The 14,020-nt window shown below is 51.5% G+C and overlaps 1 protein-coding gene across 3 annotated transcripts in view; it reads left to right on the top strand.

Moving 5' to 3' along the window:
- Hrh2 (histamine receptor H2) overlaps window positions 1-11,256 on the top strand; it is a 41,513-nt gene extending 30,257 nt beyond the window's left edge. For 2 of the 3 annotated variants that reach the window (XM_027938656.2, XM_027938654.2), the window contains one exon: window positions 8,556-11,256. In XM_027938656.2, coding sequence (XP_027794457.2) covers window positions 8,556-8,724 — 169 coding nt within the window. In that variant the 3' untranslated portion in view covers window positions 8,725-11,256. The remainder of the gene's footprint in view (window positions 1-8,555) is intronic. The other variant, XR_003583249.2, reaches the window with a different exon arrangement.
- Window positions 11,257-14,020: the final 2,764 nt, after the last annotated feature.

Below are 14,020 nucleotides of genomic sequence, written 5' to 3'. Positions count from 1 at the left end.
GTGGCAGTCCCTTCCCACACTGAATCAGGAGATGGAGTGTTTAGAAGACTTGATTGTTGAAATGGAGTGAGCACCACTGCCCTGGCCAGATGAGCCAATGGAGTCAGCTTGCCCAGGAGCCAACTGACCTTGGGCACCGCCCCCACGCTCTTTATCTGTAAAAGGTGTGGCTAGCACCCATTGGAAGGATGGAAGGGCAGAGATTAATACTAGCATGGAGGGGTCCGGAGACCACTGGTTCAGGCCAGCGTGGGGTGGGGTGGGGAGTTCCTGCCTGGGCAAAGCACTTCTCGGTCTCTGCCTTACGTCCTCTTTGCACTGTTTTTGCTGTGATAGGAAACTGAGAGTATAGAGGAAACTCTGTGGCCACCATCTTGGTGCAGAGAGACTCTGATTTGTTGAGCTTGTTTTCCTAGAAACTGGGTTTCTGGAAACAGAGTCACTGGCTGACAGGAAGGGATATTTTAAGCCTCTATTCACCCTGCCTGTTCCCAGGACCAGCCACATGGCTTCCCTCTCCAACTTCCACAAAGCCACCTGCAAGTGGGTGCTGGAAGTGCCATGGAGGATGACTGGGGCAGAAGGACAGACCACGAGGAGAGGCCCTGGGGTGTGAGGGTGGGCAGGTGCAGGTTTCGAAAGGGGCAGGGAGACTGAAGGAGCCCAGGAGGAGGCTCTGAGGGGAGCCCTGTCCTACACCCAAGGCGTGGGCCATCAGAGACTGTGGGCCCAGCATGCCCAGGCAGGGAGCCCAGCCAGGATGCAGCGCCCAGCAGGCCTGGGGTGATTCCCGCTCTACTGTCACCGCTAGGTGGCAACGCATGGCAGACCTGTTTCCCTGTCTTGAACTGGGCAAGTACCTTGCCGGCCTCACAGGAATGGGAGGTAGTGAGTGATGGAAACCTACTGGAAATGTCTTGGCCCTTGGGGTCTTCCTCCATCAGCTCCCACTGGCATGAGTGGCCCGAGCTTCCATATGTCCTCCAATTTTAAAAAAGAAATCTGATTCAAGACAGGGTTGGTCAAGCCAGCCAGCCTCAAATGGAGGCGGTTGGAGAGTTTGAGCAACTGGGCAGGGTGAGCCCAGGCCAGGACTGGGGAGCTGAGTGTGACACAAATGCCAGGGAGGAGGAGTGGGGTGAGGGCTTCTCTGAGCATGCTCCTCGTGCTCTGGAGGAGGGTGGGCAGGAGCTTCCAGCTCGGCAGCAGGGCCAGCCTGGGCCCTCCAGAGGCTGCGCTGTACCCTTTATTTGCTGCAAGTTCTGGGAAAATGACCCAAGTTCCTCCTCCGTCAGAGGTGACGTAATAATGTGTCATGCATGTCACATGTGTGTTGGAAGTTACATGAGACCTGGCATGTTAAATGCCGCAGCCTTGGGCACTCTCATTGTGGGTTACTCAGCAATCCGAGTCCACAGCAGGAACTGGATGGCAGGGAGGCAAGGGAGGGCCGACCAGGAAGCCACGCTCCCCAAGCCTTCATTCTCCTCCAAGTTATGTGCCCAACAAACTGTGACATACCCAGCACTGGCTTACCAGCTGGGTGACCTTAGGCAAGTTTTCTAACTTCTCTGGGCCTTTGTCGCCTCCCCTCTGTGATGAGGAAATTGATAATACCTGCCCCGTGGGTTAGTATGTCAGGGTCCTGAGAGCCAGGCCTACATGCACGCTGCTCTGAGGGTGGTGGTTTTTCTGTGGCTGCTCTTGGGACTCAGTGCACAGGGTTTGGACCCAGCATACGGGGCATGGAGTCAGCATGTGTCCTCGGTCAGGTCACTTACCCCGTGGAGGGCCAGTTCCTCCTCTGTGAAGATGTGGGGGGTAGTGCTCACCTGGCAGGGCTGCTGGGAGGGGCCCATCCAAGCAGAGGACATGCTCAACATGCATGCTGAGCCCCACGCTTTACCTAAAGCTCCAGAGAGGACTCCACCAGGCTGAGTAGCCACCACCTGTAGCCTCTCAGTGGTAGGGCACACTCCTGGACAGAGAGTGCTGGGCAGCGTCTGTCACTTCACAGAATAGCCGAGATCATCACCTTAGAAGTGGGAGAGATTGACTTTGGCTTGTGGTGTCAGAGGTTTCATGGTCAGCTGGCCACGTTGCTCCTGGGCCTGTGCAGGCTCAGTGTGTCCTGGCACATGGTGGAGCAGGGTTGTCACCTCATGGCAGCTGGAAGCAAGAGTGAGCCAGGAAGGGGCCAGGGTCCCAGTGTCCCCCTCAAGGAATGCCCCAGTGATCCAACCTGGGTCCCACTCCTGAAGGACCCACCACCTCCTAATAGCACCACAGACAGGTGACCCAGCCTTTAGCACGGGGTCTTTAGGGACATTGCAGATCCAAACTACAACAGAGGAACAAACTCCCTTCTGCCCCTGGACATTCACTGCCCCACACAGTTGTAAAATCTCAGAGAATTTCCTGTCCAGGCCACAGACTGAGGCCCTACCTGGTCAATTCCTAACTCCTCTGCTCCACAGCCTTCAGTAGCACCCAGTGCCTGTCAGATCTCACCAGCCTCTTCAGGCAGGCTTCCCCCGCTGGCTGCAGAATCCTGCGCCTCCCCTCCCTCTGCATCCCACATTCCTCTCTGTCCTCAGAGCTGTTCCCAGCGCATGCCGCTCCCTCTGCCTGGAGAACCCCAACAGCCCCCAACACTGCTGTGGAAATTCCCCCCACCGCACAGGCCCAACACAAATGCCACCTACTCCAGGCAGCTGTGAGTTTTTGATGACCCCAAGGCAAAGCACCTAATGACGTGTGCATTGCAGGAAAATTTTCAAAACATTTCACTTTTCCCGTATTTCTCAGGGCTCCAACCTCCCTTTTCCCAGGTCTATCCTGGGCCTAGGCAGGAGGCGGAGCTGTCTGAGACCCAACCGCAGGGGAATGAGCTTGGGTCCAACCCAACACAGGGTGCCTGTTTCCGAATCACATCCCTTCACCGGTCTCCCGCGCGCGCAGCTGCTGCCCAGATGTTGGCTAAATGGCAGTGTCCCCCTCTGTCTCTCCAGAGGTGAGAGGGTGTGTGCAGCCCAACACCCGCCCGCGGGGAAGGAAGGGAGGAAGCCACAGTGGGTCGGCTGCGCTGCTGCCCCCGCCCTCTGGTCGCGCAGGAAGCGCTCCAGAAGCGTCAGGTCTGCGGAGACTTGCTGCGCTTCCACTCATCCAGCCACCCAGGCCCCTTCACTCCAGGGTGGACAGCGGGGGAGGAGAGCGATGCCAGCGATAAGACACTGATTTGAGTCTGGGAGACAGACAAGGGCAGGGTCAACTCGCCCCGTGGTAAGAGCCTTGGCAGAGGGGCTGCAGGTGCTAGGAGGACACAGTAACCTGGGCCACCTGAGGCAGCTGCCCAGAGGTAATGCCGGACAGCCGGAATCAGGAGAGGAGCTGGCCATCTGAGGAGGTAAAGGACTGTCATGCAAGGACACCGACGCCAGTCACCGCAGGATAGGAAGTACTGGGCGGTTCTGTCTGAGAGGAGGGAAACCCAAAGGGCAGTGGCGCTGCTCCTGCCGGGTCCCAGCCACCCGGAGCCGGCCCTCGCAGGCGGCGGGTGCTGTGCCCTGACCCCTGGCGGCCGGCCGTGTTATAACACCCTCGTGCAGTGAGATTCTAGCAACATTTAATGGGAAATATCCTGGACGCTGCTGAGGTAGCAGAAGTCTAGTTACAGACGCGTGGGACGGGAGGGACAGGTGATCGACTCGGAGTTGAAGAGACCGAGGGGCCGCAAGCCTGCCTGGGTCCTGGAGCTCAAATGTCACAGGCATTTGTTTTTCTCCAGTTTTGGACTCCAGGGTCAGACTCTCCCCAGGAAGCCACCAGGTGGCCAGGCTGTCCTTCTGTCATGCAGAAGTTTCAGATTCACGTTTCATTGTCTGGCCCGGGATATGGATCCCTCTGATCCGACTGTCACAGGCAACTTTGAAGCCAGGGCAAAGGGCAAGAGGTCACGTTAGCCTGGCCCACACGGGGAAGATGGGGAAGGTTGCCTCTCACAGAAGAATCAGGTGCTGCAGCTGAGAGAAGGGGAAGTGGGTGGAAAGGTGCAGGGGCTGTGGGAAGCACCTAGCAGCACCCAGGGCTCCTCTCCTGCGCTCTCCAGCATCCCCTCAAACCCAGGCTAGGGCTCAGGACAGAAGGGCACAGGACCCTGAGGGGATGCAGATCACGCCTCTCAAGTGTGTGAGGGTAAGCTGTGCTCTGTGTTCCTTCAGCTCACCTTGCATGGCTGGAAGGTCAGCAGAGGGGGGCACTGCCTGCCTCCAGGTCTTTAAGGTTAACTACTCCTGCTACAATGCTGCTTTGGATAAACATTTCTTTTTTTTTTTTCTTAATAGAAGGTAGATATTTCATATGATGTAGAGAAAAGAGAATAAAGTCAATTTTAATCAAGAAAGAAAAGAGAGGAGGGGAATGTAGAAGGGGGTGCAAATGTAAAGCACAAAAACAGGTAGAAGAAATAAGTGAAAATGCATCAGTAATTTTATTGAATGTAAACCGAATAATCTGGCCAATGAAAAAATACCAAGATCATCAGATTTGATTTTTGAAATCCAAGCAAGTATCTTAATAAGCACAGACTTAAGGAAATAAAAACTTGAAAGTGTGAGGAATAAAAAAATGTATACTAGATACTACACACAAATATTAATCAGAAGAAATCTAGTAGCTATATTAATACCAAAGTGAACTTTAAGCAAAAAAAAGCATTACTAGAGATAAAAATGGCCACCATATTTTGATAAAAGAGATAATCCAAAATCCACCAGAAATATAATATTCTAAACTTGTATGTGCCAAATAATCTCCTCTAAAAATAAAGTTGACAAAACTACAAAGAAATAAACAAATCTTTGTAGTACAAAATGTATAACATACTTCTATCAATATTTGAAGATCAAATATATAAAAAAATTAATCAGGATATGTAATATTTTGAAAACACAAATGAAAAGCTTATAAATCAATATTATTGAATAAAACACTACTTCCAACAGCTAGAGAATCCATATTCCTCTCAAGCATGCATAAACACTTAAAAGGTTGACTATGTACTAGACCAAGAAGCAAGAATCAACCTATTTCAAAGAACTGTATGCATATATAATAAGTCACTGACTACAACTAAACAACAACAAACCTTTACTTATTTGCAGACACATTTCTTAGTAAATCATGGGATGAAGAAGATTCCCTATGGTCATTAGAAAATATTGTCAGGTAAGCAACAACAAAAACACTGCACATAAAACTTAGAGTACACCTCCGAAAGCTATACTTAAAGAAAAATGTGTAGCTTGAGATGCTTATAATTTAAAAATAAAGCTGAAATGTGATGATCTAAACATCCAATTTAGAGAGTTAAAGAAACAACCAAGATAGTAAATCTCAAAGAATTCAAAGATAGTAAAGGAAAAAGTGAAGGCAAATTATCAGCAGAAGCCCATGGAACAGAAGACTGAGATTTACCAGCGAAGAGCAGCAATATCAAAAGATCAAAAAAAAAAAAAATCTGGCAAAACGTACTGAAAGTGTAAGTGATACAAGAAATACAATAATGAGAGGGATATTATCTTAGATGTTGCAGAGCTGGAGACCAGTAATAAGAACATTGGGATCAATGCTCTGCCCATGGCAAAGGAAAATAAACATGAAGTGAAAGGTTGAGTTAGCATTATCAATCAGCAGGGAAATCCACCGGTGGTCTTTGGATATTAAAATTGGGGTTGGGAGCCTGGAGGGAGCAAGTAGGAAAATAAAATAGCCCTGAGTTTCACGTGATACACAAAGTCAATTCCAGATAGGCTGATGGGTTAAATATCAAAGCCAAATATTTAACTTTTAGAAGAAAATGTGGAATATCTTTCTGACCTTGGGGTAGGAAGGAATTTTTAAAATAAGAACCAAGATGTGAAAACCCAACCGAGAGATGAATTTGACTATTAAAATTAAGGAATTTCTGCTTTCCAAAAGACAAATCACTTAAGATAATAAAGTCTTGGAAAATCACGTGTTCAAAGTAAAATGTTAGAACACAGAGATGAACAAAGAAGCAGACCAACATCTCATTGTTCCTCCACTCCACGTCTTTTTGTTACATGTTGATTCCATCATTAGATGTTTTTCAATTGAAATACATTAATCATCCAAAGAGACTCTATATGGATATAAGATCTGTCTCCCTAATGGATCTATTAAAAGGATCTATAAAAACCTTTACGAAAGACAAGCCAGAAGTGGGTAAAGACTTGCAACACAATCCAAGTATTAGTATTCAGACATAAATAAAGAGCTCTGTGACAGGCAGACCCGGAGAGGGAGGAGGGGAGGAGAGGAGAGATGGGAAGAAGAGGGAGGCAGTGGGGGTGAGGGCCTGGGCAGAGACCTGAGCAGCCTCTTCAGTAATCAGAGAAGCATGAATTTAAAAAGAGGGCTCCATTTCACACTCACCAGATCAACAAGGTCTGAGCTTGACAGGATCCCGTGCTGGTGAGGATGTCACCCAGAGCCGCTGCACGGCTGTGGGACCTGTGGGACGGGAAGGGTCCTGCGCCTCTGGAGAGCAATTTGGCCAACTTCCATGAGCCTCGATGCCAGGCATCACAGGAGGAACTGGAAAGCGTGCATCAGGACCAAGGTCCAGGGCGCGCCGGGCAGTATTGTTGAAATGGTCAAGACTGGGAACAGTCTGGGTGGTCATCAGGAGATGAATGGATGGACCAGTTGAAATGCATTCATACCATGGACCCAAGCACTGAGAATCAACAGTGGGTGCTCCCGTTTAATCTGAAAAATATCATGTTGAACAAGAACAGAAAGTTAGCTGCAGGAAAAAAATTCCCATATCACGATAGCACTGGGCTGGCAGAATAGCCCAATATGTTGTCTAGGGATGCAGACGCGTGTGCTAGAGCAGGTCAGGTGCTGGTGACGTTCCGTTTCTCACCCTGCACAGTGGTCCACTGGAGTATTTTAATATTCTTTAAACCACGTACATGTGCTTTATAGAGTCTCTGGATGACAAGTTGTCTCATTTAAGAATACCTGATGACTGAATCGCCGTGTAACAAAAGACGTGGGATTGGAGGAGCCAATCCTGGCTTTCTTCTTTCTATCCTTCTCTGTGTTCTGACATTTTACTGTGAGAGTGGGGTATTTCTAAGGCTGTGTTCTCTCAAGCAATTCTTGAGCTGCTAGAAGAGGTGGCTATTTCCCAGCCTCTAGGAGGCTTTTCTTTGACAACTCTACTAATTTCTGTGAGAGTGATTTCCCCAAAGCCATGGCCCCACTGGAATGTGAGTCTAAGGGCAGATTCCTGCCTGCCTGCTCAGACCTGTATACTGCTAACACAGAAAAGGGTGCTCCCAAAATGCCAGAGGTGTGACATTCAGGTCCAGGCAGGAAGGGCATCCTGGGGCTGGGCCGGCAGGGAGAGCCCAGGCCACGGGAGCTTCCAGCCACACAAAGAAGGCAGGGTGGGGCTGGCTGTGTCCTTGCTCCGAGCCTACAGTCAGGCCTCCAAGTCCACAGCCACCTTCTCATAGACTCCAAGGGAAGCACAGAGCTCCCTGTCTCTGTCTGAAAGGAAAAGGTGCTGGAGTCCTCTGGTGGCCTGAGTGCTCACAGCTGGTATTAATGCCACCTTCCCAGTGCATACAAAACAAGTTGCAGAGGCCCAGGAACCCTTTCATTGAGACTTGGAATCAGAGTTGGAGAGTGGCCCAGTGGGAGAGCACTTGTTAGCATGTAAGAGACCCTGAGTTTCATCCATGGCACTGGAAAAAGAGCAGACTCAAAAATAGCAAACCTTAACTGAGCTCCTACTGTGAGCCAACCTGTGTGTACTTTTATACATATTTTACGACACCAAATTCCTTCAAGAATTGGGGAGATTGCTGGGCATGATGGCACCCACCTGTAATCCCAGAGCCTGGGGAGGCTGAGGCAGGAGGATCACAAGTTTGAGGCCAGTCTTAGCAACTTAGTGAAACCCTAAGCAACTTAGTGAGACCCTGCCTCAAAACAAACAAACAAACAATAAAAAGGGTTGTGGAGATGTAGTTCAGTGGTAAAGATTTCCTGGGTTCAATCCCCAGTACTGAAAAAAGGAGGGGGAAAAAGTGTTGCTTGAGAGGCTGAGGCAGAAGAGTCTCAAGTTCAAAGCCAGACTCAGCAACTAGTGAAGCCCTAAGCAACTTAGTGAGACCCTGAAAAAGGACTAGGGATGCGGCTCAATGGTTAAGCACCCTGGGTTCAATCCCCAGTACCCAGTACCAAAAAAAAACAGAGAAAGAGAGTTGAGAAGGTTGACTATTTACATCCACTTGAAGTTCAGAGAAGCTAAGAAACTTGACTAAGGTGTCCAGCATATTAGAAACAGAGCTGGGGTTTGGAACAAGTCACCTCATATGTGGAGGAAAAAAGCATATGTTGCCTGTGCCGCCCTGGGCAGCGAAGAGGGGTCCCCGTCCTGCCCTTCACCCCTTCCCAAAGACCAGCTCAATAGTAACAAAGCAGAGCAGCTCCGACCTGTGCTTATGTCTCCTCAGGAAGCCGGCGCTGTCCTGCACCACGTGTGCCAACAGCCTCCTGAACTGCTGCAAGAGCCTGTGGGGGCTTCGGTTCCTCCACAGGCAGCAGCGATGCCCCTCAGAGGAGCTGTCGGGGGAGCCACTGCCTGAGGACACCCCGACGACACTGTCCCAGGAGGCTGTCTAAACCCTGCTCCAGGACCCTGAAGATTCTGCTCACCCAAGTTTGACCTCTGGAGCCCCCGAGGACCCAGCCTCCAAAGCCACGGAGAACTGGGGGCTCCCAGCACACACAGTGGGTGCCATGGTGCCTAGACGCGGGCTAGACATTGGCTCTGTGCTCGGCACCCCACCCTCGTGCTCAGGACTCCTCTGGGCTGAATCCAGGGGTTCAGAGCACACGTTGGTGCTGGCCCTAAGTGTCATGAGTGAAGACAGTGGGACGTACAGAGGTGTGTGCATGCGGGAGCCTGAACACGTATGTGTGGGAACCCGCTTGTCCTCTAAGCAGGGCAGAGGGTGCTGCATAAACAGGCCTTTCGCCCTCTCATGGATCAGCAGGACAAAGGGAATGGAGGAGGGGGAAGGAGAGGGGACTGTCTTCCATGAGCACCTACTATGTGCAGGCACCTTACCTCACCTGTGTGAGCTTTCGTAACCCTTTAGCATGTCCTCAGGGAAAGGGTCACCATCCTAACCTCACTGAGGTAGAAACTGAGAGTCAGAAAACTACAGGGCCCCCCTGGGGCCACTCAGCCAGACTGGAAGAGGCACTCAACAGATTTTGGAATGGATGGGTGGGTGGATGGGTGGATGGGTGGGTGGATGGGTGGATGGGTGGGTGGATGGGTGGAAAGCCATGCTCTCGACCCTGCACTGCACTGTAGTAAAGAGGTGAAGCAATTTCCTTGCCTCAGCCTACCCTCTCCTGGCAAAGCCTAGAGCCCTGGAGCCTTGGGATCCTTTTGGGCTAAAAGTCCGACCCTCTCTGCTGCTTGTTGGTGTGCATGGACTTCCCGGGCACCGTGTGCTGACTGGTAGAAGTGATCAAGGTGGTGCTGGCCCAGGGGTGCCTTTCGCTGGCTGTGTTTCTTTGGACACATCTCCTGACCCCCCTGAGCAGCTCTTTACTCCTCTGTTCAAGGGGGCAAGTTCCTCCTCCCTATCTGTAGGGTTGTGGGAGAGACCCCTGGAGACGGGGAGGTGAGAGCCCCAGGGGCATGAGAGTGTGGGCAGACTTCTCAGCAACATCTCTCTTTACTGGCCCTGCCCCTCCACGACACCCTTCCTAGGCTTCCAAGACCCTGTCTGGTTCCCTCCCTCACTGTCCACCCAGGACTTTTCAGTCCTCTCTGAGCTCATCACTGTCCAGCCACGAGTGAGCGGCAGCCATTCTCTATCGCTCTGTCCAGCACCCTCCCCTCACTCAGGGTGTCTCCCTCCGTGACTTCACCTACACCCAAGGCCTCAGCTACGAGGCACCAGGAGCCTTCACACAGATCCCAGGTGTAGCCAGGCTCCTCGGGGCTGTGACCCCTCTGCCTATGTGCCCTCTCCAGCGGGATGTTCCCAAGACACCCCACCTCTGAGTGTCTGTAACCACACTGCACGGTGTCCCTGTACCTGCTCCCCCAGGTTCCACTTCTCATGCAAAAACCCCACTGGGGCTTCCATAGCTGAGGAGGCCTCGTTTGCCTGCTTTCAGTGTCCAAGCTCTCTGGTCCTAGGCCCCACGGGGCCCACCCTCCAGCTGATTCTGTCTGCCCTGCTGTCACTCAGCCCAGGGCCCTGTCTCCAGTAGGACAAATGGAACAGCTTCTGATGCCTCTCTCCATGTCCCCACCCCCTTCCTCCAGCCCCTCTCCACACATGGTGGCCAAAGCTGATGGCCCACAGGTGCTGTATATGCCCCGCATGCCCAGCCCTCCCTCCTGTCCTCGGCCCGGCCTTTGCCTCCTGGTTTCTGTATCTCACTGCTCTTTCTGGCAGCCAGGCATGCTCAGTGCTGTTTCCATGACGACATGCTCTTGCCCTTGGGTCAGTTGACTTCCTGCAGATCTCAGGCACAACTGCCCTTCCTTGAGGAAGTCTTCCTTGTCTCTTCACTGGCATGGCGGTAACGATACTGCCACTTGGCTGACTCCTGGAACATCATCTGCCTCCCCTGCTCATGAGTTCTGGTGACAGTTGTCTGTCTAGCCCCTAGAAGAGTGTTTGGCACACAGTAGGAGCTTCATGAATGTTTGTTAGATTGGCGAGCAGAGAACATGAAAAGTGCAGAGTGTGGTCAATGGCCTACCTGCCAATAAACTCAAGAGACTTGGTTTGTCCTGGTAAGCCCCAGAGATGCTTAATTTCTGGGCTGTTTCTTCTGGAAGTCCCAGAAACCCCTCTTTTGGAAATTCCCCCAGGAGTCTGAGACAGCTGGGTCTCCAAGTCATGCCAAGTATTTTGAGGCATAAGATCTACAGTGCAAGCAAACTGCAGCCTGATCACAGGCACGGCCGGTTGGGGCTCCACCCCAGGAGCCCATTAGCCACCTGCCACTGCAGAGGACTCCTTCCAGCCTGCATCTGGGCTGTCCTGGCCCCTTTGGGGACCTCCTGGAGACTCCGCTGGCTGCAAAGTGGGGTACCTGCTGCCCAGAGGCAGCATATGTGGTGGACCTGAGTTAGCATTCTGTGTTACCATCATGTTCCAATAAAGCTATCAAATCGCAGGCTGCCTTGCTGTTTCATTTTTTAAATCCCCAGTGAAGAGATACTCCCAAACTTCATCATACGGTGTCTTGATTTAGAGTCGCAATGGCCGGGCATGGTGGTACACTTCTATAATCCCAGCAGCTCGGGAGGCTGAGGCAGGAGGATTGTAAGTTCAAAACCAGCCTCAGCAAAAGTGAGGTGCTAAGCAACTCAGTGAGACCCTGTCTCTAAATAAAGTACAAAATAGGGCTGGGGTGTGGTTCAATGATCGAGTGCCCCTGAGTTCAATCCCTGGTTACTCCCCCCTCCCCCCAAAAAAAGAGTCACAATAGAATTCTGAGGTAAAGGCCAAATTAAAAATTACCTTAAAAAGTTAGGGAGTTTCCCCAAAGCTATGATTTGTCTTAAGATCTCCTTCAGAGGCCATAAAGAGTGGAACCACAGAAGGTCACCTCTCAAGACCCTGGGTGGTCATAAACTTCTGAAGAGATACCATTCAACCCAGTACACAACCAAACTGAGATATTGAAAAGGGAACGTGACTTGCCCAAGGTCCTCTTTCCTGCTCACCTGGGGGACCAGGTGTATGGCTGAAACTCCATGCAGTGGCAGGTCTCCAGAGTTCCCATATGCCAAGATGCTTTTGTTACCTAGGAGAAAGGGAGATCTTTTAAATAGAAACCTTGTCGAGCAAGGAAGCCAGCAGTCAGTAGGTGGGGTGATGAGAGACACCAGGTCAAGAGAAAATCCATGGATTTTGTGCAAGGAATTATCCCAGAGATTCCAATGACAGGCTCTTGTAAAGGAAAAGGCACTGGCCAGAATCGAGGCTGCTGTTGGAGTATGGTGGTGTCTGCCATGATCAGAGTCCCCTAGACAAAGTGGGGGAGGCTAGAGGTTCTTGATTCATGGACCTTCAGGAAGAAGTCAGTAAGACACACCTTGAATTTCCAAAAGATACAGAGAAGAGATGGTGAGGACACCAAAGCTTATAGGAACTGCTCTGCTCACAGAAAAATATCTGTGATATTTTTCAGAGGGGGGAAGACAAAGCTTCATGAAAGGAGGCCGGGGAGAGGGGGAGGGAGCAGTGGAACCAATCCGTGAAGATGAGTCACCTTCACCAGAACTACAACCATGGGTGTGATGGGAGTCACGGTGGGATACTTCATGGGCACTCAGCTGGAGCTGCAGCTGGGGACTGCCATTTCCAGAATCCTGTTCTGTCCAACGCAGATTCCATCACCAGGAATCAGAAGAGAAGCAAAGGCAAGCAGGCGAAGGTGGAAGGAGACCAGAGGCCAGTCAGGCTGACACAGAGCAGGCCCCTGCTGGGAAGGCCAGGCAGTTAGGAACCCTGTATCACCTTGCTTTCAAAAGGTGTCAAGCAAGAGGGGGCAAAAATGGTAAGACTGGTGGTAGGGAGTGGGGGCGCGGTTTTTAAAAGCCCTTTCCTGGAGTTAGAGAGGACGTGAGGGTCCAGGGAAGCACTTTATGAAGGTCTGCTTTCTGCAGACCTCCAGTTACGTGCTGGGAAGCCAAAGGAACAGGCACTTCTTGCCCTCCAGAGAGATGGGCTTGGACCTACACATTACAGGGAATTAGGGAAGGAGTGCGACATGGGGAGAAGGGTTGCCCAGGTTGGGAGGAAGGTGCCCTGGGTGAGAGTGCACAGATGTGGACCTAAGCAGCAGAGAAGCTCAAAGGGAATCCCGGTGCACACAGGCCTAGGCAGTTTGAACCCAGCTTAGGTTCAAGATGGCTGCTAGGGGGTTGCTCAGTAGCCTGCATCAAGGGAATCCATCTAAAATCTCATCTCAGTGGAGTTGGATGAGAAGGAGAATCCACTTCTACTGAGCACCACTGAGCACAGTGCCTGGAGGCTCACCTTCCCCAACCACCTGTGGTCTTCAGGACTAGTTTATCAGCCTCGTTGTACAGACAAGACAGCCAGCAGCTCCACATCTTCACGCAAGAAATGATCACCAGGGACTCATCTCGCCCCTGGCCGGTCACAATAGCCAGCAGAGTGCATAGAAGAGGTTCTCCTGCACCCCGTGGACAGCTCAAGGGGCTTGTTATTTTAGATGTCATTACAATGTCAACACCTGCTGAGAGCCACAGAATGACGGAATGACACATGGCATTTTTGCCAGAAGGAGTGGTTGAGAGGTGACGCCAGGGAGTCATTGAGATGAGGATGGTTATGTTAAGCTGTGTATTCAATTGTATATTAGACCCCTGCTGTCCACTTTGGAGTTCTCGTGCTACTTCGCGGGTATTCCTGGAGAGTTCAGCTTTGGTTGGGGAAGTGCCGGAGGAGGGATTTCCGGTTGGTGGTTCCTGGAAGGGCCCGCGTGGTTGGCGTTCCTGAGAGTTCGCGCAAAAAAGGAGTTCCTGTTTTGAACCTACAAGTGCCTCGTGGCGGCTCGGTTATTTTGTGCCCAGCCAGACTGCGGCAAACACCATGTCCCCAACCTCCAACTACCTCCCTCAAGGTCACAGAACACAATGTGCTTCTCATGCCCTGTGATGCCATCATGCTGGCTGGAGTGCTGGCCCGGCAGCACCAGGGTCACCCCTCCCAGGGTCAGTCTCATGTGACCCAAAGTCCTGGCAGGATTCCCAGGGAAACAAGGTCCCAAAGGATGAGCAGTCCAAGCTGTGCGGCTCCCAGTGAACCTGTCCATCACTGTCAGCTGACATTCAAAAGCCCTTTCCTGGGCCCAGACATTATGCTGGCCCTCTATAGACACCGTCACTTCTTCCAATGGCCTTCCC

This window comes from Marmota flaviventris, chromosome 5, assembly GCF_047511675.1.
Source record: "Marmota flaviventris isolate mMarFla1 chromosome 5, mMarFla1.hap1, whole genome shotgun sequence".
Lineage (NCBI taxonomy): Eukaryota > Metazoa > Chordata > Mammalia > Rodentia > Sciuridae > Marmota > Marmota flaviventris.
Note: the sequence above shows the minus strand (reverse complement) of the source record. Positions and strands in the feature narration are given on the sequence as shown.